General features: G+C 41.3%; 3 protein-coding genes and 1 non-coding gene across 8 annotated transcripts; 2 read left to right on the top strand and 2 right to left on the bottom strand.

The window, feature by feature from the left end:
• Positions 1 to 75: 75 nt before the first annotated feature.
• LOC102232195 (lymphoid-restricted membrane protein-like) lies at positions 76 to 6,271 on the top strand. Of its 3 annotated transcripts, none has more exons than XM_023339243.1 (14): positions 76 to 356; positions 1,646 to 1,774; positions 1,861 to 1,933; positions 2,016 to 2,088; positions 2,188 to 2,215; positions 2,337 to 2,477; positions 3,446 to 3,577; positions 4,313 to 4,475; positions 4,550 to 4,596; positions 4,676 to 4,726; positions 4,798 to 4,931; positions 5,009 to 5,116; positions 5,847 to 5,951; positions 6,051 to 6,271. In XM_023339243.1, exons 2-14 carry the CDS (start codon positions 1,760 to 1,762, stop codon positions 6,199 to 6,201), a joined length of 1,221 nt encoding a protein of 406 aa, XP_023195011.1. In that variant the 5' UTR covers positions 76 to 356; positions 1,646 to 1,759; the 3' UTR covers positions 6,202 to 6,271. The 3 variants fall into 3 exon arrangements, with proteins under 3 accessions (XP_023195011.1, XP_023195002.1, XP_005801458.2); XM_023339234.1 differs by lacking the exon at positions 76 to 356 and adding an exon at positions 628 to 1,111; XM_005801401.3 differs by lacking the exon at positions 76 to 356 and having other exon boundaries at positions 1,446 to 1,774.
• Positions 6,272 to 6,278: 7 nt separating this feature from the next.
• Positions 6,279 to 16,063, bottom strand: LOC102231937 (innate immunity activator protein-like). Of its 2 annotated transcripts, none has more exons than XM_023339221.1 (10): positions 15,983 to 16,063; positions 11,402 to 11,493; positions 10,777 to 10,910; positions 10,516 to 10,638; positions 10,188 to 10,422; positions 10,061 to 10,108; positions 9,685 to 9,898; positions 9,379 to 9,528; positions 7,956 to 8,604; positions 6,279 to 6,928 (listed from the first exon to the last, which is right to left on the bottom strand). In XM_023339221.1, the coding sequence occupies exons 2-10, from the start codon at positions 11,463 to 11,465 to the stop codon at positions 6,836 to 6,838; spliced, it is 1,710 nt and encodes a 569-aa protein (XP_023194989.1). In that variant the 5' UTR covers positions 11,466 to 11,493; positions 15,983 to 16,063; the 3' UTR covers positions 6,279 to 6,835. The 2 variants fall into 2 exon arrangements, with proteins under 2 accessions (XP_023194989.1, XP_005801457.2); XM_005801400.3 differs by having other exon boundaries at positions 9,694 to 9,898.
• Positions 16,064 to 17,761: 1,698 nt separating this feature from the next.
• Positions 17,762 to 22,959, bottom strand: LOC102231682 (protein FAM107B-like). 2 transcript variants are annotated; one of them, XM_023330579.1, is made up of 5 exons: positions 22,761 to 22,959; positions 21,332 to 21,359; positions 19,791 to 19,941; positions 19,244 to 19,388; positions 17,762 to 18,485 (listed from the first exon to the last, which is right to left on the bottom strand). In XM_023330579.1, exons 1-5 carry the CDS (start codon positions 22,782 to 22,784, stop codon positions 18,381 to 18,383), a joined length of 453 nt encoding a protein of 150 aa, XP_023186347.1. In that variant the 5' UTR covers positions 22,785 to 22,959; the 3' UTR covers positions 17,762 to 18,380. The 2 variants fall into 2 exon arrangements, with proteins under 2 accessions (XP_023186347.1, XP_005801456.1); XM_005801399.2 differs by lacking the exon at positions 22,761 to 22,959 and adding an exon at positions 21,834 to 22,739.
• Positions 22,960 to 24,080: 1,121 nt separating this feature from the next.
• LOC111610050 lies at positions 24,081 to 24,392 on the top strand. Its single transcript, XR_002753476.1, has one exon.
• Positions 24,393 to 24,765: the final 373 nt, after the last annotated feature.

The following is a 24,765-nucleotide window of genomic DNA, read 5'->3' as shown; positions in this document are numbered from 1 at the left end:
TCATTTATTTTAGGGGTTTAGTTGCTTTTCAGTTTAACACTGTGTTTTATTTCCATCTTTTGTGCTTCAATGTTAAGTCCACTTGTAAAATCTTTCTGTGCACACGGTCAAAAGGATATATTCAATTTTGTGTATCTTTGCATGTAGCCTAGCGTAGCGCCACATAGCTTACTGCAGGGATGTCCAAAGCGATGTCCATTACTCCAGTGCCAGTCTTCTGCATGTTTTCTTTCCTTCCCTGGTTCAACACACCTGAGTCAAACAAAGGTTCATTAGCAGACCTGCAGAAGCTTTCCATGCAGGGAGACTCATCTAAAACTGTCGGGGAAGCAACACCTTACTGCATTTGAAAACAGGTGGGTTTGAATCGTTCTGCTGTTGCTGGTCAAAGCATTTTTCTCATCTCCCAACTGTAAGCAAATAAGTTGACATTGAAAACCTAAAATTTGACCTCAACAGTGCAGAGGTGTAGTGGAAACTCGGACCTCGTTCACACCACAGGTCTTGGTGCTCAATTCAGATTTTCTTTTATTTCTAAAGTAAGATTTTGTACTAATTAAATACAACTGCAACCAGACTTGAGTGTGAACGGTTTAAAGCGACCCGCATGCGCAGAAGAAAGTTGACGTCACAGGGCAGCGCACTGTTTACGGAAGTAATGGAAGTCAGTCTATGGCTGACGGTCATAACACGGAAGAAAGTGAATTTAAAAAAAGCACAACTAATAGAGATGGTACTTAGTAGAGCATTAACTGTAACTTTTGTAGAGAAGTTACAGTTTGTTTGGATGTATAATCGGACCCAGAAGTGGTGGGTTAGGATGTGATGCACTTTAAGTTGAGAAGTTTCATAATTAAAGGAGTTTCTAAAGCCATTATTTACACCATGGTCATTTCCCACACCTTCGGAAAGTTAATTATTGCTTTTAAGTATATTGGTGTGTTTGTTTCCTCCAGCTCTTAACGCACATAAACATTTAGACAGCTGAGAAAGTGTGTGTGAGCAAGGAGGCTCACATCTAACCCAGTTCTGTCAGGAGGAATGAACCAACATCTGAGAAATCCGTGGAAGCAAACCAAACCCATTTAACCCAAATCTTGCAGTGTAAAAGGTAATTCTACAAAGATTTATATTTTGTAGAATTATTTAAAGAAAACCTTATGATTTGAAGAGCTTCGCCATTTCTTTAAAAAAAGGGGCCATTTCTTAACTATGCTTTTTCAAGAGTGAAACGATAAATTATGAACAACCTCTTTATTTAACAGTTATATAACAGTGTCTGGAGTCAGAGCCTTCTTCAAATTTGTTGTAATACAGGCTGCTACAGGCCTGTCCACAGCCATCAGTTTCCACAAGAGAATTGTGTAATATGATTTAAAATAACATTTACTAACCCTTTGGGATTAGTAAAGTATTATTGAATTGAATAAAGCACCAACTTCAGTTTTAAAATCAGGAAGTTGGCACCTAAAGCTGGTTCGCACTCTTTTTGTAGCCATCACATAGCTTTAGGCACAACTCGGGCTGGTTGTTTCACCACAGCCGTGTTCAACAAGTATGAAACACAGCTTCCCATGAGCCTCTTGGGTGAGTGATCCTGCTCTGCTTTGACTGTGGATCTCTTAATGGGATTATCTATTCTCAGGGCAGGAGAAATGCAGAGTGAGGAATGTATCGAGGGCAGACGTCTGACAGTAAACCTCGCACCCTGACACGCGAAATCAGCTGATGCAGACCTTTTACTCTTGTGTACACGGCAATGATGAGCATGGAGGTGAGTCGAGTTATCTACCATCAGCTGCCACATTTATATCTATACACACATGTTTATATCTAATACCTCTAACTGCGTTTCTGTAGGGCTTTGCACCTGACGCAGAGACAAACGGACACAATTTTTCCACCATGCCTGACAGCAATGATAGTGAGGAAGGTAGAAGCTGAAAGGCAGATGAATAAAAGGGTCAGTGGGTGATCTGGCTCTTATGTTCAACCTGGGTTCATGTTTCTGACAGAAAGCAGTCAGGAGGAGCCACCGGTGCCCTGCTGGAGCGAGCTGTCCATCATAGAGCGTGTAGGCCTCAACAGGTGAGACACATAATGACGGTATACTGCACATAAATTAGTTCAAACCTATTATTAAGCTTTTGCCTGTTTTTTTTTTTTTTTTTTTTTTTTTTTTAACAGTGTGGACATGACAGAAAAGGACTTGGAGGTAAAACTTTTACAAACAAGTTATTTAACAATTTCATCAGCCTGATTGTATTTGATTTGTGTATTAAGTTTCTTATTATGTTAAATACATTCTAAGCACTGAAAGCTGTGTATGTGCCCAGACGGCCTTCTCTCAGATCTCCCTGGCCTTCCGCTGCGATCAGTACACCCTGAAACAGAGGCTGCAGTCGGAGGAGCACGCACGCAACCTGGCCGAGGAGAACATCCACCTGGAGCTCAGCCGAGGCAGGGAGACCCTGGAGGTACGCTGTGTGGATATGATCAAGATGCTCGCAATATTCTAAAATGTCTCGCAAAAATGCTCACACCTCTTGGAGTTTTTCTTTACGTCACAGCCACAAAATTCAGTGGCATTTTGAAATGCCGACAGGACGTAGAGGCTCGTTGTGAGGTTGAACCAAGCGTGCATTTGTAAACTTTTGCCCATATTTCTGCGCAAAAATACCTCAAACTCGGTCAGAATAAATGGTGAGCCTCTGGGAACATTAACTGTCCAGTGTTGCCACAGATTCTCAGTTGGATTAAGGTCTGAACTTTGACTAGGGCTTTCTAACTCATGAATATGCTTTGGTCTAAACCGCTCCATTGTTGTTCTTGTTGTATGTTTGGGTTTGTTCTGTTGGAAGGTTGAAGTTTGGATCATAACCTTTTGCTTCTAACAGGTTTACTTCTGGGATCGGCCTGGATTTAGCTCCAAAAATGAAAAAATAGGTCTTACATGACCAGAGCAACTTTTTTCTCATTTCTCTTATGAATTTTCTGTTACAGGCAGATTTGTGGAGTGCATGACTCATTGGTGCCTTGTCAACAGATTCTCATGCCTGAGTTGTGTATCTCTGCGTCTGCTCCAGAGATACCAAAGTCTTCTTGGTTGCTTCTCTGATTGTTTTTGATGGTTGATGTTTAGATGTGTTTATGAAGGCATATGGATGAACTGGGTTTATTACTGGTATCAGATTAAAGGGGGTTGAATATAAGTGAATATCATACTCTTCAAATGTTTTTTTTCCCCTAAATTTCCTTCTGCTTCACAATTCTCTATTACTGTGGGTCTAAACAGCTTTAAAAGTTTCTAAGAGTGTGAGTACCTTTACATAAAGTGTAGCTGAGCTCACATAAGAACAGCTTAAACTAAGCTGAAAACTTTACTTTGGGAATGTAAGAGTTGAAATCAATCAGAGGAAGTAGACATGATTGTGTGTGTTTTCAGACATTGAAGGGTCTGTGTTTGGACAGTAAACGCAGCAGCATCCTGCAGAGGCTGGAGCTTTCTCTGGACATCCTCGGAGGGACAGTAGAGCGGATCTCCAGCACAGCCGAGGTGCTCGGTGCCGTCCACCAGGTACATGAGGGTTATGTTTATTACTGTTAAACAGCATTAAAGGGGACCAATGATGATTCTTGCCTGTTTTGAGCTCCCTTCAGAATGAGATGTTTTTGGGCCTCCTGTCTCTTTACATCTGCTGCTGGCCACGCCCTCCACTTCAATGCTTACATTTTATACAAGTGAAAATGGTGTAAATAGATGCAATTGTGCATCTTTGACCCTTAAACAGAAGACGTAGCGTCTCCTCAACCATCAGAATGCAGCAATAACAAGTCGACAACAAAACTCTTGTCTTTTCATTGTACAGCAGTAAAACTAGCTGATCAGACCTGCTTGAGATCATCTTGGGTTGCTAGGTTAGCCTCTGCTAGAGTTGCCAGGCGAGTGGCTCAGCTCGACTGGAGTTGCTAGGTAACTTGCAGCGCCTGGCGATTGCAACTTAATAATCGAGAGATTTTTGAAACGGTTAATTTTAAAGACGGCAAAAACACATCAAGTTATTGCCAGAATATGGCCGGGTAGTCTTTTTTAAGGAAGTGCACAAGTAGTTGTAAAAAGTGAATTATTCATAATAGGTCCGCTTTTAAAGAAACAATATGATGTGAACTCCTTCACTGAATTATAGTTGTTTAAGATCATCAGTTTTTAAGTGATTTATCTACAGAAATATAAAATCTTTTTCCCTCATAGCTTCAAATTGTTGTAACTTGTGGTTTATTTTCACCACGACTGGATGTTTAACTTTCATAGGAGGCTCGGGTGAGTCGGGCTGTGGAGCTCATGGTGGCTCACGTGGAGAGTCTGAGGAGGCGTCATGACAGAAATTTAGCAGAGCTGGAAGAAGCCAAAAACAATCTGCAGCAGCAGCAGTTGAACTCCAGCAGACACAGCATTCATCCCAGAACCAGCCCAGGTTCGTGGCGTTTCTGTTCATCCACTAGTGTTTTGATGCTGTCTAAATAATGCCAGGCCATTTCTCTCTTACAGTTGAACCAGAAAAACAGGAGGACAGGAAGAGGAGAAACTCTAATCAGGTATGCAGGTTTCAGCTTACCAAAGAATGGATCTCCTAATTAGATCCGCCTTCTTACTCCAGTTGTCTGTTTCTTCCAGAGCATCTTACGAAGGAGAGTCAGCGCATCAATCATTTCCAGCCCAAATCTGGTAAGAAGGTTTCCTTGGTGAACTCTCCTAATGTCTTGCCGCCATAATTAGCATAATTTCCTTCCAAACAGGAGAAGAAGAGAGATTCAAGGAAGAGAACCTCTTCCTGGAAGAAACACTCTCCTCCACACTTGTCTCCATCCCTGAGCTTAGATTCTTGTAGCTTTGTGTTTACCCAAGAGGACAGCCACCTAATGAATGAAAGGTACGCTGTGAAATAAACGTTCTGCTTTCATCTGGACCACATGTTTGCAATTTTCTTTTAAAAAGTTTTGTTTTCAGACAACCAGACCCAGATCCACCAGGGGATTGTCTTCTGGACCTTTCTGCTCCCAGCCCAGAGAGCCATCCGACAGAGGAAGTGATTCCTTCAAATACGCAGAACAGAAAGTATGGGATTCTCTCAGTAGCCTTAATAATCTAATTAGAGGTTGTAGTTAAATTTTTCTTATGAATGATGCCCTGCTCCTGCTCTGGAAACTAAAAAAAGTTCTCTAAAGGAATTATTTTAAAAATGTTTTTTAAGATACCAAAGAGCTTTTAATTTGCTTTTGCATATTGGTTCCATTTCCCAATTTATTGAGATCAACAAACATCTGCTCTACTTGAAATTAATTTAAGATGGTATAAGTTCTTGTATTACTGATTAAACATTTGCAAACACACTGAGCAACTGAAAAAGTGAAACATAGCAATAATAAAACTGTTAGTTGTATTTTTTTTCTAAGAATTTTTTGGCGTGACAGTAATTCTGGCATGAATATTTAAAATAAATCATAAATTTTCCCCAGCTAATTTCAAACTAAAGTTTGGATTTGTTTTTCCAGTGTGGGATTACACTACTGCAATAGAAGTTACATTTAAGACTTTTCACAAATTTTTTTTTCAATTATCCCAGTAAGTATACTTGAACTTAAGTTTTTGTTAAATATTTTACTTGAAGCTTTTGCTTTACTCGGTTTTCACTGTACATACAACCTTTTGTCCCTCAGATGGGCATTTGGTTTACTTTTTTAACTGGTTCCCTTCTTAAGGTAGTAAGGGTTTTTGTGGTTATTTTTGCGTAACTTGAGCCAACATTACATCGTTTTAATAGCAAGCCTTTGTGGCTTTGCTGCAGCCTCTCTCTGGAATCTCTGCGACAAAGACAGAAAGCCAAAGCAGCTGCATTAACCAAAGCGAAGGAAAGAAAAAGAACAATCCAGAGACAAATCTCCATTGGCACGTAAGTAAATGTGACATCGCTTTTTAAAAAAATAAATAAATAAAATAAATGATAGCGATCGTTTTATGTGGACAAACAATGAATGTCTGCCTCCTTCAGGTATGGGTCTCCATGCAGGCAGCATCCTCTGCTGGTCCGGCTGCACCGCTGCCGATGGGCGTGGATCTGCACCAACCTGTTTGTGCTTTTCTGCGTCATAGTGCTGACTTGCATCATGTGGAAGATTCACGAAGGAGAGGCTGAGCCATGATCCGTAAACACTTTGGGATACTTCATCCTCATTCTCTTCAAGGATTTAGCTTACAGAATAAAATCGTTTTACATCACTTGTTTTAAATGTTTTATTATAAATATACAAAAAAAAATTCTCAACACTCACACAATCATGCGGTTAGTTAGAGCACGGCATACTGCAGTTAAAACATTCATCAAACCACTCTAAAAGGAGTCAGCAAGTCATAAAAATAAAAAAAAAACCCATTTAGGTAGGTCCAATAAGGTTTGAAAATTGTTATAAATCTATTTTGCAAGGGAAAAACTTTTTAAATAAATATAGTCAACATTTATATTAATGTGAAAACCTATATGATGGCTAAAGGAGGTGATGGTTGTGTATAGAAATGTGTGCCAGCCAACAAAAAAACAATCTATGGTCCATTTAACAAATCTTTAAGATTGCATGAGCCTTGCTTTAGCTACAGTCTAATATGAGAGGACCTAAAATAAATAAAGCTGGCGTTCCACCTTACGTTAAATTATAAATAATTACCATACTGGTACCAACAGGTCCGCCTTCTTTGCACCATGTCAACAATCTCACAGAGAGTCTAAAGTCTCAATAAATACAGAGATAAATAAACGGGAACAAGCTGGACAGGTGCAGGTTACACCTGGCTCACAATTTCAGCATCCTCGGCCACAAACCACTGGACTGGAGTCCCGTCTGAGGCTCTCTGGAGGACCAGGTTACCCGAACCCTGAGGAAAAGGCCATCACATCAGTGACACACACTCAGCAGATGCTATACGCTGTTTCGTTTATCATGTTATGATATGATACAGATGTTCATACACCGTGCTTTTGTGATTTTCTTATGTTACTACCACATCATCTATGTAGTTTTAGAGGATCTTATGTGATGGATGAACCCAAGCAGATGGATAATTATACAAAACACTCGGGTGGGAGAATCTGTCAACATTATCTGTGTGACATTTCTGGAAGTGCAGCAAACTGCGCAGTTTACTACAAGCCAAGTAGACACAGCGTGGGAAAAGGTCTTCTGGACCAAGATTTAACGACTTGGCTAACATGCTAAACACTATGTGTAGCAGAAAGTTAACGCACCCATCATCCTGAATACCTGACACCCACAGTGAAACATGGTAGTGGCAGAGTTATGCTGTGGGGATATTTTTCTTCAGCCGGGACAGAGAAGCTGGTCAGAGTTGTTGACAGAGAACCCCTCCCTCGCACTTTCACCACCCAGCTCCACTAGACTAGCAGCAGCAACAATTAGCAAACACCTGGTGGAAATGCGCACCTGCTGAGTCCATCGTACGGACTACTTCTCAGTCTCACTCTTCTAAGTACAGTTGTAAATTACATAATGAAAAGCAGAGTTGTGATGACACGCTCAAGGTAGAGTGACAGAAAAAGTAGGAGCTTCTTAAAGAGACAGACCAATTTCAAGACATTAAATTACTTAGATTTATTTTATAGGTATTAAAGGTGCCTTAATTTTTAATGAATAACACTTCAGTAATTAAAAATCCAATTAGAATTTAACAGTGGTTTCTACTTTATAGACCCAGAAATGTAGCATAAATCTATGCCATGTGATTTTTATGCAAAACTGTAAATTAATTAAATTTAGTACGGGTATGTACCAATTTCCCTACAATTACAAAACAGAGATTTTTAGCTCTGCAGACGCAATGGATGGCTACTTATTCCTGTCAGTCACACAGATGTTAACGGTACCAGTGCTTGTTCAGTACCGACCTGTTCAAAGGGGGGCAGGTGAGGAGAGGTCGGGCTCATCACGCTCTGATGTTCTCCACAGCTCGGCCAGAACTTCTGCAGCTGATTCCTCTGGTGCCAGGACTTCAGCTCCTCTGACACGATCTCTCGGGGCAGCAGCCTGACGCTGTGGTTCGGGTAGTCTTTCAGCGAAGGCGTTCGGACCAGCCTGGTGTACGGTGGGGGGGGCTTCAGGATGCTCCTCTGGCACGGAGTTCCTCTTTGCAGATTGTGGGCCCCTTGAGTTGCAGTCGGGAAGTCCCTACCCGTGTCCGTATCTCGAGGCGACAGAGGCCCGTTTCCTGGTGTGGGTCTGACCTGTCCGGGGCTTTTGTGGGGGCTGCGGAAACAGGACAGCTCCTTCGTCTGGGCCCCGAAGTGGAATCCATAAGGCGGGGGGCAGAGCTTGGGACTATCGGTGGGTCTGTCCCTTCCAGGAGAGCAGATGAAGGAGGAGGATGAGGAGTGCTCTGAGCTGCTGTCCTCTGAGCTGCACTGGTACGGCCGTGGAGGGGAGAACTCTGGAGAGCGCACCGTGGTTTCTGGGCCGCACCGCTGCAGAGGCGGGCGGACCCGGCCGCTCTCTGAGCCGAGCTGCTCCATGTCGACAGTCAGCTTCTTTTTGGGAAGTCTGTGGAGACATAAGACAATCATTAACTGTAAAAGTACCAGCATAACAAATATGGCAAGCCAGTTTATGACAGTTACACATTGTTTTGAGTATCTTTTTTTTTTTTATTCAGTTGTTAATTTTTAGTCTGAGCATGTTCCTCAAACCAGCTGTTCCTCAAACCAGCAATTCACAGTTTTTATTATTTGACTTTGAGTTCTCTTACTTCTGATCTAGCTGAAAATGCTTCGTTTTCATAAATGATAAAAAAATTATTAATGGATAAAACTTTGTTCATCTGCTCGGCTTTTCATTCAGCAACAAAAGCTGACTTCCTCTCTTCCGCCGATTACAGATGCACTTCTCTGATTTTGTAGATAAACCTTCTAACATCTACCTAACTATGAGCGCACTTCCTAACACAGCCATAAAATTACATCCATTGCAGAGACATTTGTGCTTTGTGAAGCAGAAATGGCAGAAAATGCTTTTTGTGTGTTACGTATTCACATCACATTAAATGTGATATCAGAGAATGTCTTCTTAAAATTTCTCCTTCACGAGATTTGAGGCTAGTCACAAAAAAATCCATTCCAAATGAACCCTACGTCTGCTAAAACCTGTCCAGTCATTACATGTTAAAACATATGAGCATCTCAGACTTCATTATCAATTTAATTCTGACTTGTAAGAATGCTATTTACTCATAACTCAAATATAAAGCATACTATAGGAGCCTGCTGCAGTGCACATGTTGTTAGGCTCTTTTACTTTGGACATGAATGGTCTGTTCACCTGAAGGACTGGGAGTACTGTCGGCGTACGAGCAGCTCTGGAGTGGAGGGGGCGCTGGTGGAGTGGTTGTTTCGTAAAGCAGAGTTCCTGACGAACTGAGTCAGAGGAATCCTGCAGCTCTCTGCAGACACCGGAGCTCCTGCTGGACTACTGCACGCAATAAAGCAGGAACACTCAGAAAGTCAACGGATGCTGTTAAAAATCGCAACCATGTTCACAGTATAAAGCAGTATGTTGTTTTGCTCCAACGCACTTTAAAAACTAACTTTAAAAACCCTGAAAACATTAAATCAGTACGTCTCAAACCTCTCTAACCTGGACCTGCTTCTGCTAGCTGTTTGAGGTTTTGTTGATCTCTGGTAAGGCTGGTCCAGACTGGATTCTTTCCACGGGGAGTTCTGGATTGGAGAGCGTTCATGCTCCACTGCAGGCTGGCCTGGAGACTGATGAGGCAACTGCAGGGGGTCTGAATCTGAGGTGTCCAACACTGGAGGTGAGAGTGGGCAAGACGAATCTACATCTGGAGAGAACAGCAAAACACAAGAAAGAAAATGCTTTTCTCTTACAGAGTCTAACAAGGAAATTTATTTAAAAAAAAAACATTTTAAAGGTCATATTCTGTCTATTTCAAAGTCTGTTTTACAGTGTGATTTTACCTCGGTAACAGATGTATAAAACTCACCATCATCCAGAGCCACCACATCAGACAGGGAGCTGTCATCAGACGTATCTGCAGAGAAGATGACACATCTTCGTCACACTCCCTGCATTACGCGGATCGTCCTCCGGGGGGCAGCAGCGTCACTCACCTTTACTCGGGCTGCTTGAGATGGAGATGCACGGTGAATTGCACTCACTCTTGGTCCTGTGCTGGAAAACGGCCTCCTGCAGATCCTTCACTTTCTTCTCTTCCCTTTTGCACTGCTGGAGTCGGCTCTTCTTCTGTGGTTTGCTGAGGTTCTCTTCGAGGGAGAGTTTTCGGGCCGCCTCGTAAATCTGCCGTTGGACTGCCAAGTCAGTTTCCAGAGCTTGTAACTCTGAATCCTGGGATAAAGCGAAACATGGAAACTTATTTCACCCCCCTGCTTATACTCTTTGCCCATCCACAGCGAGAACCGGCGAGGTGGCGTTTGGTACCTGCTGGTCCTGACGGATCAGACCTTCGTCCAGTTTGAAAGACGCTCCGATCCTCCTCCTAACCCGAGGCGGCTTCTCACCGGGCAGCAGAGGAAAGTCTGAGGGGATTGAGCCAGTCAGTTCCTGTGGAGGCAAACGAGAACGTCGAACGACGGGACAAGAATAAGTCTCACAATAAGAAGTTAAATATTGTGTGTCTGTTTAGAGAGAATGTTAGCTAAAACATTGAACTATCTCCTGTGTTTCCAGGGGGTCACTTACTGCCTCCCTGATGCAGAGTTTTCGAAGCTCCAGCAGGCAGAGCTCCAGACGCTCTTCCAGAGATTGATGCTTCAGTTTCAGGGCTCTGGTGTGAGTGGTCGGGTCTTTCAACGGAGAGGTGGGGCTGTCTGGGCCTGCAGGAATTACAAACACAACATCTTGACTAGCATGGCACCGGCAAACCGATTTCCAGGGGTGTTTCTTGGTTTTCATGATGCTGTTTGTTCAATAATGTTCTCCAGAAAACCAGAGGCATTCACAGAACAGCTGGGTTTTTTTTCTTATTATTAACTGAGATTAAATGACACACAGGTGGACTGTTTTTACTAACTAGTTGCACTCGATTTTAATTGGAGATATTTGAGTAAAGAATGCTCATCCCATACCGTGAGACAGATGGCCATTCTGTTCACACTAGTTTGTAATAAAGATGTTAAAAACCGTGGATCATTCTCCTTCTACTCTACACTTTTATGCTACCTTAACTTGGACTATAAAATATGACTATTGTAGTTTTCATTTGACACGATGTGAAAAACTAAAATTCCCTAGCAGTAGTGACTTAATCTTGATTTAATCATGTGAACTATGCTGATATTGGATTCCTCTTCAGTGTTGTCTTTACCAGAGTGCAAGATAATCCCACTGTCTGTGTCGCTGATCTCTTCTTTGCTCTCCATGGCTGTCATCTTGACTATCAGTTCTCAAGTTGATCACCTGTTGAGTTAAGCAAAGCGAAAAAGAAAAATAAGACAGTTCACTTAAGAGAATCTTCCTGTGTTTTCCTGCCACATGGCTTCAGTTCTCCTCCCTCTGCTGCTTTACTTAACAAAAGTGAATGACTGGCGGGTGTTCTTTTTACACCCTTGTCTCCGTCTCCCACCTCCCCCTCCTCTTCATTTTCTCTCCCATGGCCGGTCACAAAAGATGCAGACCCCCGTGGCTGACTCGGCACATGTGCAGGGGTCAATCTGAATTGTGGCGCCATGGTTACGGGGCACGGGGCGACTGGCCACGGGAGCGTGTCAGCGCGAGTCGTTTCACGGGGCGTTTAAAGAACCTCACAACCAAAACAGAAAGCAAATGGCAGCGGGAGTGACCCCCGAAACCCCCCACTCCCTCCCTTTCTGCACCTGTTCTCCCTCTCTGCACCCCTCCCTCGGTTTCTATTCAACCAGTGTCCCCAGAATCCTCTGGGGGGCTTTGAAGTGGAAGAATGTCCTCGAACACGCAGCATCTCATCACAAGATCCCTGCACGGCGCGAAGCTTCGCTGTTTCACCCAAACACTCTGCAGAGCTGCTGTTCATGTCCTGCTCGGCTGCATCGCTGCTCCTCAGAGAGCATGTGACGGGTAATCAGCAAGAAGAGGCTGCTGAGCGAGGCAACAACAGGAGGAAAACAGGAAGAACAACAAGATATTTTTCTGTAGAGCTGAAACAATTACAGGAGGATGTGAAAGGATCAGAGAGAAGATGTGCTCTTTGTTTTCTTTTTACTTTTATTTCTTTTAAACCAGTAGTTCCCAAACCTTTCAGCTTTTCATCCTCAAAAGTCACCGGGGAGGAGATTGTAACCCTGATTTTCCACAGAGTTAGTTAAGTAATGGCAGCCAATATATCACTTTCATCTCAAAGTATTACTCTCAGATTTAAGCTTTGAAGACTCCACACGTTCCGAATCGTGACCCCCAAATGAGGCAGAAGACAAATTTTGGACCTGCTGAGTTAAACTATACAAATGAGTTAATAAAGCTAAACATAAGCATGTTTCAAAGTAGCTTCAGTCCAAAGAATAAGTAAAATTTTAGGATAATTTGGACCTCCAAGCCAAAAGGGGGCTTAAAAATCTGTCAAGGACAAGTTTTCTACAAAGATTTCTGACATTTCTTAAAACTATTTAGGAATCCTACAAAATTCTTCTTTAAAACTTGATTCAAAATTAGGATTTAACAATGGTGGCAGCATTATGTTTCAAAGTTTGTGTAATTATGACACTTTATGTTCACAGTTTGCAAAAAATCTCAAACTACTGATGGTGTTCTGTTTTTTGTAAACACAATGACTTAACGTTCCTCCTTCACCTAGTCTGAAAAAGCTGCAGAAAACCACAGGTGTAAACCAGAGAATTAAACTTGTCACTACAATATTAGTTGTTTTTTTTTAAATAGAGAATGCCAAGTGGCTATTTTTAAAATGAGTGAAAACAAATTTTTGATTTGGAAAATTTAATTGTCGGCTTACGATTAAACCATGAAACTAGGGGAGTAAATGGACAATAAAACAATGCTAGAAGATCTTTGGTGGTTTACTGATGGGCTCAACAGGAAGAGGGCCCCAGATCATCCTGAGCTCGGGGCCTTGAAAAATCTTGTGTTTTAAAGCATGCCTTTTGTTTTCCTATTAATACCAAGCACAAAGCAGCCTCTGTGTTAATATCAAGTAAACAAACCCTCCAGTGGACAGAAATACAGGATGGGAGGAGGGTTGACATAAAGTCAGACAGCATGCAGACTGTCGCTGAAGCTTTAGCGTCTAATCCCCAGCTCCTGTCTGAACTGCTGTGTTTGGAGATTGATATCAGGCCCTTTCCTGTAGCTATGAGGAAGACTCATAGCCCGTGTGAATCAGGACCCTCTGTGACAGGATATTATTGTGCGTCCCACTGCTCTGACCCATTCATTACGGCAGCTCATGTGAACTGACGCAGCCGGCGATCACAATGAGGCAAATGCTCGGCAGCATGAGTCAGTAAAACAACTTGGCAACAAAAGACCCGTATCAGCCGACTGGGGCCCTCGGAAATCTGCTGCTGCCGCAGTATCTGCTGACAGCTCCGGCTCGTTGGGAAGGAGAGCTGTGTGGAGCTTTAGGCGCGGGGATTTTGGGGGGAATGTTGCTCTCGCAGACACATGGCTCCATGTTGCAGCAATCTGAAAGCTGAAGACGTCAACATGAATCAAGCCACAGGCTGGGTAGTGTGGGATTTACCCCACTTACACCTCATAAGTGTCTGAAGAGTTTCATAAGAGTTTGTGGTTGCTCAGCGAGTGAATGGCTGAGTGGGTGGATGGGTTTGGGGTTAGAGTTGCATCTTATTGCCAAAATGCTGATTTGTCATAGAGTTTGTAGAAACCTGAAGCTGTAGGAGTGTTGAAATCTTTCTGGGAGTCAGAGCCAAAAAAAAAAACCTAATCGGGATCCTGGTGATAGCAGTGCCTCCACCCTGCAGACCCCACTGATGGAGTCACAAACATCTTAATTGGTGGGACAGTGCCGTCTTCGCTAATGATGACTATCTGTAAACACGTGGAAGGATGAAAGCCACCCCCATCCTCACAGTTCACTGGCCCGCGACGGCATAACATCCACGGAAGTTGATGTTTAGGACAAGACATCATGATGCGTATTTACTGTCTCCCAGACTTCCCACACCGCCCTTTCCCATGAGCCCCTCGGAGCTGCAGGCCGCTGGATTGCAGCCACCACAACTCTGCTCATTACCACTGTGGTCGGGCCTGGAATTACCAACGGGGACCAGTCTCAACTGAGGAAGCAGCGAGGCTCGCATGAAACCAGATCCGGGCCCTGCTGGAACCCTATAATTAAGATTTTCCTGCTGAATGCTGATACTATGCGAGAAAACCCAAACGACTTTACAGCTCGCTTTTATTTCAGCCTGACGGAAAGCCAAAATCCATCCAGCAAAAAAAGGGGATCAGCTCCATGCGAAGCACGGGCCGCTGGAGGAGAGAAGTGCACGGATATGGGGGAGCGGCAGAGAAAAGGGAGGAGGTGCTGGATTACGAAAGGAGGCACAAGAAAGACAGACGTTTGCAGAGATATCGAAGGAAAATTCAGCAAGGAGGCCGTAAAGACAAGTAGTTCACAAACTGTTCCTGTGAGCAGCCAACAGCAGTAATAATTAAGCACCATGCCAGCCTCCTCCCAGTCACCGAAGGCCATATGCTGTCCAGACCTCTGTCACAGCCCAATGACAAGAACCAATAAGAGACCGGCGTCATTGTTCTCCAGAGGCTGAAGGATCGAACGCTGTACCTCAGCGTCCTTTCTGAGGCCTCTGACAGAGCGACCACTTCAGGTCACCGGTTGGATGGAGTTACAGCTCAAGCACAGTCACAAAAAAAAAGACAAAAGAGGCAGGGCGCTTCAGTGGCAATAATAACAGCACAGAGGTGTTGGGGGGACAACACTTCCCGTCTGTTAACATGTGGAATAGAGGAGATCTTGTTTATTCTGCTGCTGAGGAGACAAGCAGGCAGAAACAAAACCGCCCATTGCTCCACAGGAGTCCTAGAGAGTGAAAACATCCAAGTTTCATTCATCAGACAGCAAACAGTGACTAACTCGCATCTATTTACAGCATAATTTGACCATGCTGTTTTATTTTTATTGCTTTTAGCTGATTCAACTGTTCCAAACCGGATTAAAAAAAAAATTAAAATCCTTCGATGGGCGTAGATTATACAAACAAGATGAGTAGGATGGAGTGAGAAATAACTTGGGTGTGCCTGTGCATCTAATTTATTGACTAATAGCTGCACAAACTTGTTTCTTAAAGTTTTTGCACACTTTTAATAGTTTGCTCTCCGTTTTTGTGCGGATGCCACAAAAAGCACAAACGTTTTCTAAATAATGCACTGTTGTAAATATGTATTCCAAGGCTGTTGTATGATGTTTTCTGCCATTCTGAACAAATTACCCCAAAAAGTGTTAAAACTGATGTTTTAATATAAATCTTAATAACAAAAGAAAGTGCTGCATTCAAAACTCAGCGTTTAAAATAATCAAAAGTCAACATAAATACACAACATGAAATGAATCCAATGTAGATCCAGTGTTAACGTATCAAGAGGAGACATTATATAGACTTCTAGCGATTGCAATCCACTTTGTGGAGTTAAAAACGGCTATGAAATGTAAATCACGGCTGTTAGCCTTCATTTAGACACACTGCATGTTGTTAAAGGTTCAATGTTAGTAGGCTCGTTGTATGAAAGTTTATTTCTCAGATATAAAAAGTTCTTACACCCCCGGCTTCCAAGACAGAGCTTTACTTTCCTTTACTTTCCATTAAGCTGCTTAAACAGCTCAAACCTTACCAAACCTCCTTTTCATGGATTCTTCCGCTCGTACCGTTTAGATGTTGTTATTAAGCTACAGAAAAACATTTTTGTTTTTTCCTACCAGGCAGTTTGTGTTGTTCTCCTCTACAGCATCCTTTCTGCAGCCGCAGCAGCTTTAAAGACTTCCTCCGTTTGGATGTGAGGAGCGCCTGGGACATCTGCTCAGGCAGGACAACTCCACTCCCCACGAAGGGGGGAATAATCCGAACCGACATTTAAGCAAATAATAGTTACTAAAAAGCGACTATTACAAACATAGCATCCTATTTTACTATTTTTGACAAGCTTTATTTTATAATTTCAGGTGCTCTGAATTATCTGTGCATATGTTTTTGTTTTAACCACATCCCTACTGTTGTTGGAAATGGTTTCGTCCAGCTCCGATGACTTCCCAGGCACGCGTCTGTCTGCAGAGAAGAGGAGGGGGCTTTTAATTGAAAAGAGGCACAAAAGAAGAAGAGTGGCTCTGAGGTAGACACTGGTTTCACTGAAACACGAACAGCTGGCGAGTAAGTAGTGGGAAATAATAAAGCACTAACCTTGTTTCTTTACCGTGGCGGTGAAAGGTCGTCACTGGATTTAAGTTACTTTACGTAAACAAATGAAGCCCAAATCGCTCGACTCCAACATTTAATTGAGATAATATAAATAGTTATAATAAAAACAAAACCAACTTAAAACACATTTGCGATTTTTTTCCGTAAGACTTTTGTCTACAGAAGTTAGTGGACCAGTTTTCTTTTCAGACATTTATTTCCAGGGCGTAACAAATTCAACTAAAAGCTGTCAAAGTGTAACTTTGTGCTTTGTCACGAAAGAGTAAGACTTTATAAAAGTAAGAGGATCCAGAGCAGAACAGCATAAAGAGGCTCAATGTCATTTCCTTAAGCATCTATCTCTACTAAACAGCCCAACAAAACATGATCGCTGTGGATAGACATGTTTTACTTTCAGATTTATTGCAACGAGGAGCAGTTTTAAATAAAATAAGACAAGATGTATACAAACAGACCATATTTCATCTTTTCACCCCACTGATCTTCTTTTCCCTTCAACATATCAGAGAGAGCATATTTGTAGTCATGACTTTTGAGTCCCTGAATCTTTAAAATGAGATTTTTCTTTTAAACAATAAAAAAATCTGTTGTCTGAATACATATAAATGCATGTCAAAGCTACTCTTATATGAAGAGTCTTATTCTAATTTATAAAATTAGAAAACTTTCACTAGGCCATAATCAATTCACTGGCCACAACTTTAAGTATCAATTAATGCTTTAAGTCCTAAGTGTAGGTATTTTTTTAATAGGAGTTCATTTCTGTCACTTGAAAGAGGAAAAATAAAATGGGACTCTATGACTGAGTTTTCATTATGTAATAATTTAAACTTTCAAAGTCATAATTACAAGATTCAGTAATATACTGTATATCTTATTGCTAACTATTCGATTCAAAGTTAAATTTCAGTGTTTAAAGTCACACTATCAGATTCAGTCATGATTATGAGGTTCAAAGAATTGTTCAATGAATTATGTCTTGAATTTGCCGCTGAAATGCTCCAAGAAATAATTCTACAAGGTCGATTTGAGCCCTCAGCTGACCATCCAGAATGTCTCCAGTGCTTTAACCAGACCCTGGGGCGTTCCCAGCTTACACGTTCCTGAAAGCCTCCAGCAGATGGCCTGTCCTTTCTCCTCTCAGCCCACGATGGAATGAAAAGATTAGCTAATTAAACGAAGTCCCACATCCCTGTGAAAGAACCATGAGCGTCCTGAGGGACAAGAGCTGCCTGCAAATCAATGCTGCTTTCAATAGCTCTGGTACAGAAACGCATCAGTCCAAACCATAAAACTTTTTATTTCCACAGCACTCTCTCTCTCTCTCTCTCTCTCACACACACACACAGACAAACTAAAAATCCAAAAGCCATGACAGAAACAAGTAAACAAACTTGTAGTTTTAGTAATGTTGGGAGGTTCGTCTTACTAATATAAAACAGTGCTGTTGAAAATATTTCTTTTAATACTTACATTGTAAAGGATCTGACAGAACACGACATGATGATATTAGGACTGAAACAGAAAACTGAGGATGGAACAGGCATAAAAAACATAAAAAACATTCAGAATCAGAACATCGCTGCCTTCATTCAGCCAATAATAATCCATGAGTTTTAGTAAAAAAAAAAGAAAAAAAAGAAAAACAACTGAGCACTTCACCCCTCACCAAGAACAAAACTGTGAATGAGTTGGGGGTTTTTTAAACAAAAAAATATTCCTTTGAAAAGTGGACAAAGTTTTAGCCTCCAGAAATAAATTTCTCATTGCAATTAACAGTGAATTAGCAAATGTTAAATTACGCCGGTGAATCTGGTTTGTTGTTGCAGCTCAGCAGGCTGTGTGCAGAAAATATTTTTAGGGCCACAACGGTGAGAGGCCGCACTGGCTGATGGGAGCAGATCAGGGCTGATCGAACGTCTGCGTGCGCCTCAGGTTCTCTCTGACGCGAACAAACTCTGGGATCTTGTTCTGGTTTTCCCGCTGCCTTATCTCCTCCTGCTCATACTGTAGAAACAAGTTGAGTTGGACACAGAAAAAAAACAAACAACTTTGACATGAAATTTTGTTAAGAAATTCCACAAACTTCAATGTTTTTTGATACAGAGATTACGTGGGATAGACAAACACAAAGTCGGACAGGATTGTGAAGTGGAAGGAAAATAATATGTGCGTTTCAATATTATTTATTTGCTTTTTTAAGTAAGGACATCTGCAACTATTTAGCTTTATGTCTCAAATATCATTCACTTTTAAGTGTTAGCAGAGATTCTCCGTTGAATCTACACTTTGACTTTCCTAACACATGATTAAACTTTGATCTTGTTTTTCTTCCAGTGTTGCAAATCAACTCGTGTCGATTCAGCTCTCTACACCAATCATCTTACTGTGTTTGCTGTTGTTCGCTTTTGTAGGATGATGAATTGAACGATTCTCCACGAGGTGTTCCAAGCTTGGAATATTGTTTTATGACCCAACCACAATTGGTTTATGCTAAGTTACAGCAGGGCTAGCTTTCTGTTTATTAAACAAGTGGTTTTGGAAATAATTTTGATCTAATCAGACTTAAGAGTGGTGAATTAAAATGCACACCACAGTTTCCAGGCTTTAATTTGGAAAAAACATCGCCACTTCCACTTCACAATTGGATTCTTCTTTGGTTTGGACGTTCATTTAAAGTCTCAATAAATTAAACACAGTTTGTGCACCGCTGCGGGGATTAATAGTCTGGGGAATCACGTCTCGGCGGTCTCTGAGTTCCTGACCTCTTGTAGCTTCTGCTGCCTCTTTCGGAGCTCCGTCTCCAGGTCGGAGGGCCGTCGTTGGGCCATCTCCTCCTCCCTGTGCAGCTCCAGTCTGCGCTGCTCCAGAACCCGCTTCAGTTCTGGCTTCTCCTCCAGCAGCAGGCCTCTGAGCAGCCACAACCGTAGAGCGCTCACTCAGACAAGAAACAACCAGACACTCTAACAGCAACGTGCAGTCGGTGTTTGACCGAGGGCCGGCCCACGATGTAACCAAATTTGAAGGCAGATTAGGGCAGTTTCTGGCATGAGAGCCCAGAAATAAATTTGAATGAACACAAGACAGGTTGACAAACACGCCACTGGCACACATGCCAAGAGAAAACTTCATAGTTGGAAAGTTTTGTTGACAGTCCAACTTCAACACATTATTTAAAGGTATTTATTCACAAATTTTTCACGTCATCTAAGGCAAAGTGACTGATGTGATAACCAGGCAGTACAGATTTTTATTGTTTTTACTGCCATTGTTGGCTCACTGGCACGACTTGGCTGGTTTTACTTCACTTACCGTTTGTGGCTGAGCAGCAGCTCCCGGTGGAGGTGCTGGTAGCTCGGCGTCTCTGCTGAGGAGCCGTTGATTTTTCTGAGCTGAATGATTTCTGATCCGCTGCCGTCGACTGCAGAATTATGAGCCAGAGACAAAGGTCCAACGGGCATCTCTAAGGAACAATTGAGAAGATGTCAAAGTTAGCGCTTAGACAACTTGGTAATGTTAAAACCATGCTTAGTTTGACTGTGCACTATATTAAACTTGCGGATTGGTAAATAGCTAGTTGAATAGAACGTGTTCTGATTTAGTAGTAAATGATAAAGATAACTTTATCTATTACCAGTCTAACATCCACCTTGTTTTATTGCTAGATTAGTTAATTTGCTCAGTCCATGCCTCAAATCCACTACATAATAAAAATGAAATAAATAAATAAAATTGTCCCCTAAATTTTGATTCCTCTGTCAATTTCTTTTAGTGTCAGCCAAATATTTTCCCCCAACTGTGTCATTTTTAGGGCCAAAAAGATTAATCAGATTGATTACTGAAATAGCTAATTGTTAGCTAATTGATTAATTGTTAACTGGACTTTATAGACTCAGAAAGAGGACATTTGGTGAAAGAACAACATATTCAGAGCAGTAATTAATACAAAACTGTACGACTACATGAACATTTAATATTAAAAAAAACTTCATCTGTAAATATTTTACACCCAGAAGCAGCAGTTTTAGCATTTCATAATCTGTAATGAAATTCTCCAGTTAAGGGTCTTCATTAATTGGTTAATGCAAAAATATAATCAGCCCTACATTGTACTGATATTAAGTTGATCAGAAAGGGCCGAACTTTTCACACGTTGATGTTAAAAGTATTTTCTTTAGTATACTTCAGCATTTTAATAACTCTAGATGCGCTAAATGATGTTATTGTATTTTAGGCAATAACATTTTTACTTTTTTACTTAAAAAAGGAATTAAATTATTTGTTTGCATTTTTTAACTGTTTTTGATACTATATGAAAGAAGCTTATTTAATTCTGCAGATTAGATGAAAAATTTGTAGAATTTGCCAAAATTTATAGCCAATTAATCAGTAGAATAATCAATAGAGTGATTGATAACTAAAACAGTTATGGCCCCACTCATATTTACACTGCTTAACAGTTTCTTTTGTGTTTTTACATACTTAAACTAATTTTTCTCCTTTATCATGTGGCGATTTTCAATGTTCATCACTAACTCCACAGTCCGCCAAATATTACAACAACATAATAAACAAAGCCCCCCTCCACAGACACAGGAGCACTTTTATATTCAACATATATGGGAATTTAAGAGAGGCTAAAGCAGGTTTCTAATTTAGTCTAAAATTTATTTGTGCCCATGCATGTTTTCTCCTTAATAGTGGGCAAATTTTGCAACACTTTTTGCATTAAAAACATTCTGATATGGCTGTTAGTTGTTGTTCACCGCCCCAAGACAACCAGTGGCCCCCCTATTTGGCCCTTTGAAAATACTTTGAACCCTCTCCCCCCCCGTGCTCGTGCTTTATGATACCTCTTTTGTGATTTCCATATCCTGGTTTCTGTGAAAATTGAAATGAGAGAGAGAGAGAAAACAATCGGGTTAATAATATTTCTGGTAAATGATTTTTTTTTTTTTTTTTTACAATCTAACAGGTTTGTAAAGCATGGCTCTGCTCTGCTGAGCCAGAAGGGTTGAGTTAAATCATCTCTGTTTCGTGCATTTTCTTGGATAAAAGATATAATTAGATAAAGGCTAAAAAAGACAGCGGCTGCCGTGCTGCTTAAGCAGGTCAGCTTTGTTTACAGAGGTGATATAACAGCCCCCGTCACAGGCGCGTGTCGCTTTGGTCCGACGGTCTTCATACAAAGCAAGAATATAGTTTACATATTCCTCGTGTATTTCAGTGCAAACAAAGCAGCATACCGTATAAAAGCCTCTGTTACAAATCACACAGTGACCCCGAGCCTGTGCACTGAAATCAGATAACCTGAAGGAAGAGGATCATGCCAAGCGGACGGCAGATGGTACTTACTGTCTGAGCAGCCAGCTTCAAAGTCGGAGCAACCAATTGGTTTTTGTGTTGAAGAAGTTTCTGTGGAAAACTGCCCCGTTGCTGAGCATAATAATCCTCTGGCTTTTTGTCTCCAGGGATTGTGCCTTTCACTTTTTCTGTCGCGGACACACACACAGTAACCCTCCCTATCCCGTTTCTCCCCGGGGCCCGCTGCAAGAAAGCTGAGCTGAGAGATAAAGTGTCAGGTGTCTGATCTGATAGAAGTCATTGTTCCAAGTCAAACCTGCAGATCTGACGAGAGAGTCCCACAGATAAACTAGTCCATCTGATTTACATCTTTTGATGACAGGGAAACATTGCAGTGGAGCAAACTGAGGGTCTAATTTAGCAAAAGAAAAAGCAAAACTGGGCAGAGTAACACATCCAGTGGGTTTTGGTTCAGTAGATAAGCATGCGATGCAGCTGAAAAGCTGAAATTTAAATGCATTTGTTTATTTTAAAAACCTAAAAAAGGAAACATCCTGGTGTGCAGTTGCAATGCCATAGCGACAGCCTCATTATGTAATCATTTTCAGTAGGTTAAATATAAAGTTAGGTTTGCAATGTTTTTTATGTTAAATTACTAGTATAACTTCTACTAGTATAAGTGTGGATTATTAAAAGGACAATACACATCAAATTTTTTAGATATTGATTAAAAACAGCAGCACAGACTGTACTATTCAAACATATAACACTACATAAGGAACAGATGTAATATTTTCTATCATCCTTTTCTCAGTAACATAAAAGTTTCTGCACAGATATCAATCTAAACCATTACTGCAACTCAATGTGAGCCGACCAAAGTCAGCCAATTGTCAGGCAGATGGTCGCCAGACCAGACGCTGACCTCTCTCTTTGCTCCGCGACTGCGATCTAAGAAAACAGTCAGCAGTAACTCACTTTTTTAACACCTGATCCATCCATGGCAGGATGATGGAGCTCCACTGTTTTCCCCGTCCCAGTCACGGTGCTTCAGGTTCAATCCATCATTAAAAGGAGTCCCACGACCTCGCTCAGTCTGATCTGTTTCTTTCCTCCATTCAAGGTCACCATGTCGTTGTTGGTGAGGGACCTAAAGGTTCGGTGTGCTGCTAGCAGCATTCGGTGGTAGTAGGCTCTCAAATCTTATTACGCCATTCAAGATTACCTCACAACCCCCCACAGGGCTCACAATCCTAGATAAGTTAATTACCTCAGACGCAAATACAACTTAAAACTAATGTGGGGCTGGGCTATTATCAGTTGACTCCTCTCTCAAAGAACAGCAGTGGTTACCTGGTAGTTGTGGCTTTTGGGCTGGAACAATTAACCTCCCCCTTAAGTCCCTACACCAAGTTAAAGATGGTAAAATCCTTTCTAACGTGGCTGTTCTGTTGCAAATCCCAAACGTTTTGGTATGTTCTGTGTTAAAGTTGAATTGATGATGTTTTTTCTCAAACTGAATTGAAAATACTGATAAGAGGAAAATGATTGAGCAGATGTAATTTGTGTTGACATCTAGTCAGGTCTGTTTTCCAGATCTGTTGACTGATATTATCTATAGCAAACAACTAAGCAAATTATTCCATCATCTAAAGCATTATTATATTTAACTACATACATGTATGGTGCTATGTATTTGTCATTATGTTGTTGCTTCTTTTTAAAAATATATATACATATTAAAAAAGACATAATTTGTAGATAGAACAGTTTTCTAATTTTCTTTCTTTATTATAATAGTCATTCCCAAATAATTAGCCCAAATACTTGTAACTAGTTGCTGTTTATATACTTTTGCATTTTGATAGTTTTTGTGCCTTTTTATTAATAAAGAAAAAAAAAATCTGTTTTATTTTTAATTATTCTTTCTCCCATTAAGTTTTGCCTTTTCACATATTTTGTATATCAATGTCCTTTGCAAACGCTGATATAAAGTCAGAAATTAAATGTTTACACCAATAAAGAAATAAAAGTTTTACGTTTCATTGTGGCTGGATGTGCTGTGGTTTACTATAACAGATTCATCTCATGCACTTTTTTTCGTTTTTACTTTCTATAGAACTAAAAAATTCTTAGTTCATTCTTTTTAAGTAAACAAAATAATTAAAGCGAAATTAAATTAGGTTGTTGTTCTCATCAATGACCACAAGAGGGCAATGTCCTACAGTTTGTTACTTATGTCCCGTGATTCCACGCGGCCGTTACCTTTTAATCCGGATGCGGAAGTGCATAATCCCCACAGTGTGAATGGAGAGCGCGTGTGTGAGTGTGTGATGAGTGTGTGTCTGTCTTTCTTTCTGTTATAACCTACACAGTGATCTTATTTGATCCGACCCGAGTTGGGCTCTGCTCCGGTCGGAGATGATAGGAAACGCGCTCTGCAGCCTCCGTGGCGGTGAGCAGCCGGCGAGAAACAACCCTCACAGGCCCTCCACGCTTCGTGCTGTGGTCAGAAGTGATGAATTGATCAGATATACTAGTTCTGGTTGGGCCCGAGCTTTGCTTCGGGCCTCACGATGGACAATGAGTCCAGAGGCGATTCTGATCTCACCACAGCCGGGGAAAAGCGAGGAAGCCTGGACACGGTTCCCAAAGCCGGGAAAAGATGACTGACTTTAGTTTCAGTGTCGTCCAGGCCTGATTAAGTCTAGATAAAGAAAACAACGCCATACAATAGAATTGAATTTGAATTTCGTTGTCCTTGTGACAATGACAATAAAGATTTATCTTGTCTTACAAGACTGTTTTCAGCATTCCTGCCCCGCACCTCATACTCTAGTTGTTCCCTCCCTCGTGTAAGGAGCCTTGGGGCTCCTGCGTCTCTGCCTTTACATCTGCCATTTTCTTTGTTCACTCCTAAAGTCCTCCCTCTTTTTCTTTACTTTCTGGTCTTTCATTGTATCCTCCTCTCCTTTCCTCATTG

This window comes from Xiphophorus maculatus, chromosome 1 (genome assembly GCF_002775205.1).
Source record: "Xiphophorus maculatus strain JP 163 A chromosome 1, X_maculatus-5.0-male, whole genome shotgun sequence".
NCBI classification, from domain to species: Eukaryota; Metazoa; Chordata; class Actinopteri; order Cyprinodontiformes; family Poeciliidae; genus Xiphophorus; species Xiphophorus maculatus.
Note: the sequence above shows the minus strand (reverse complement) of the source record. Positions and strands in the feature narration are given on the sequence as shown.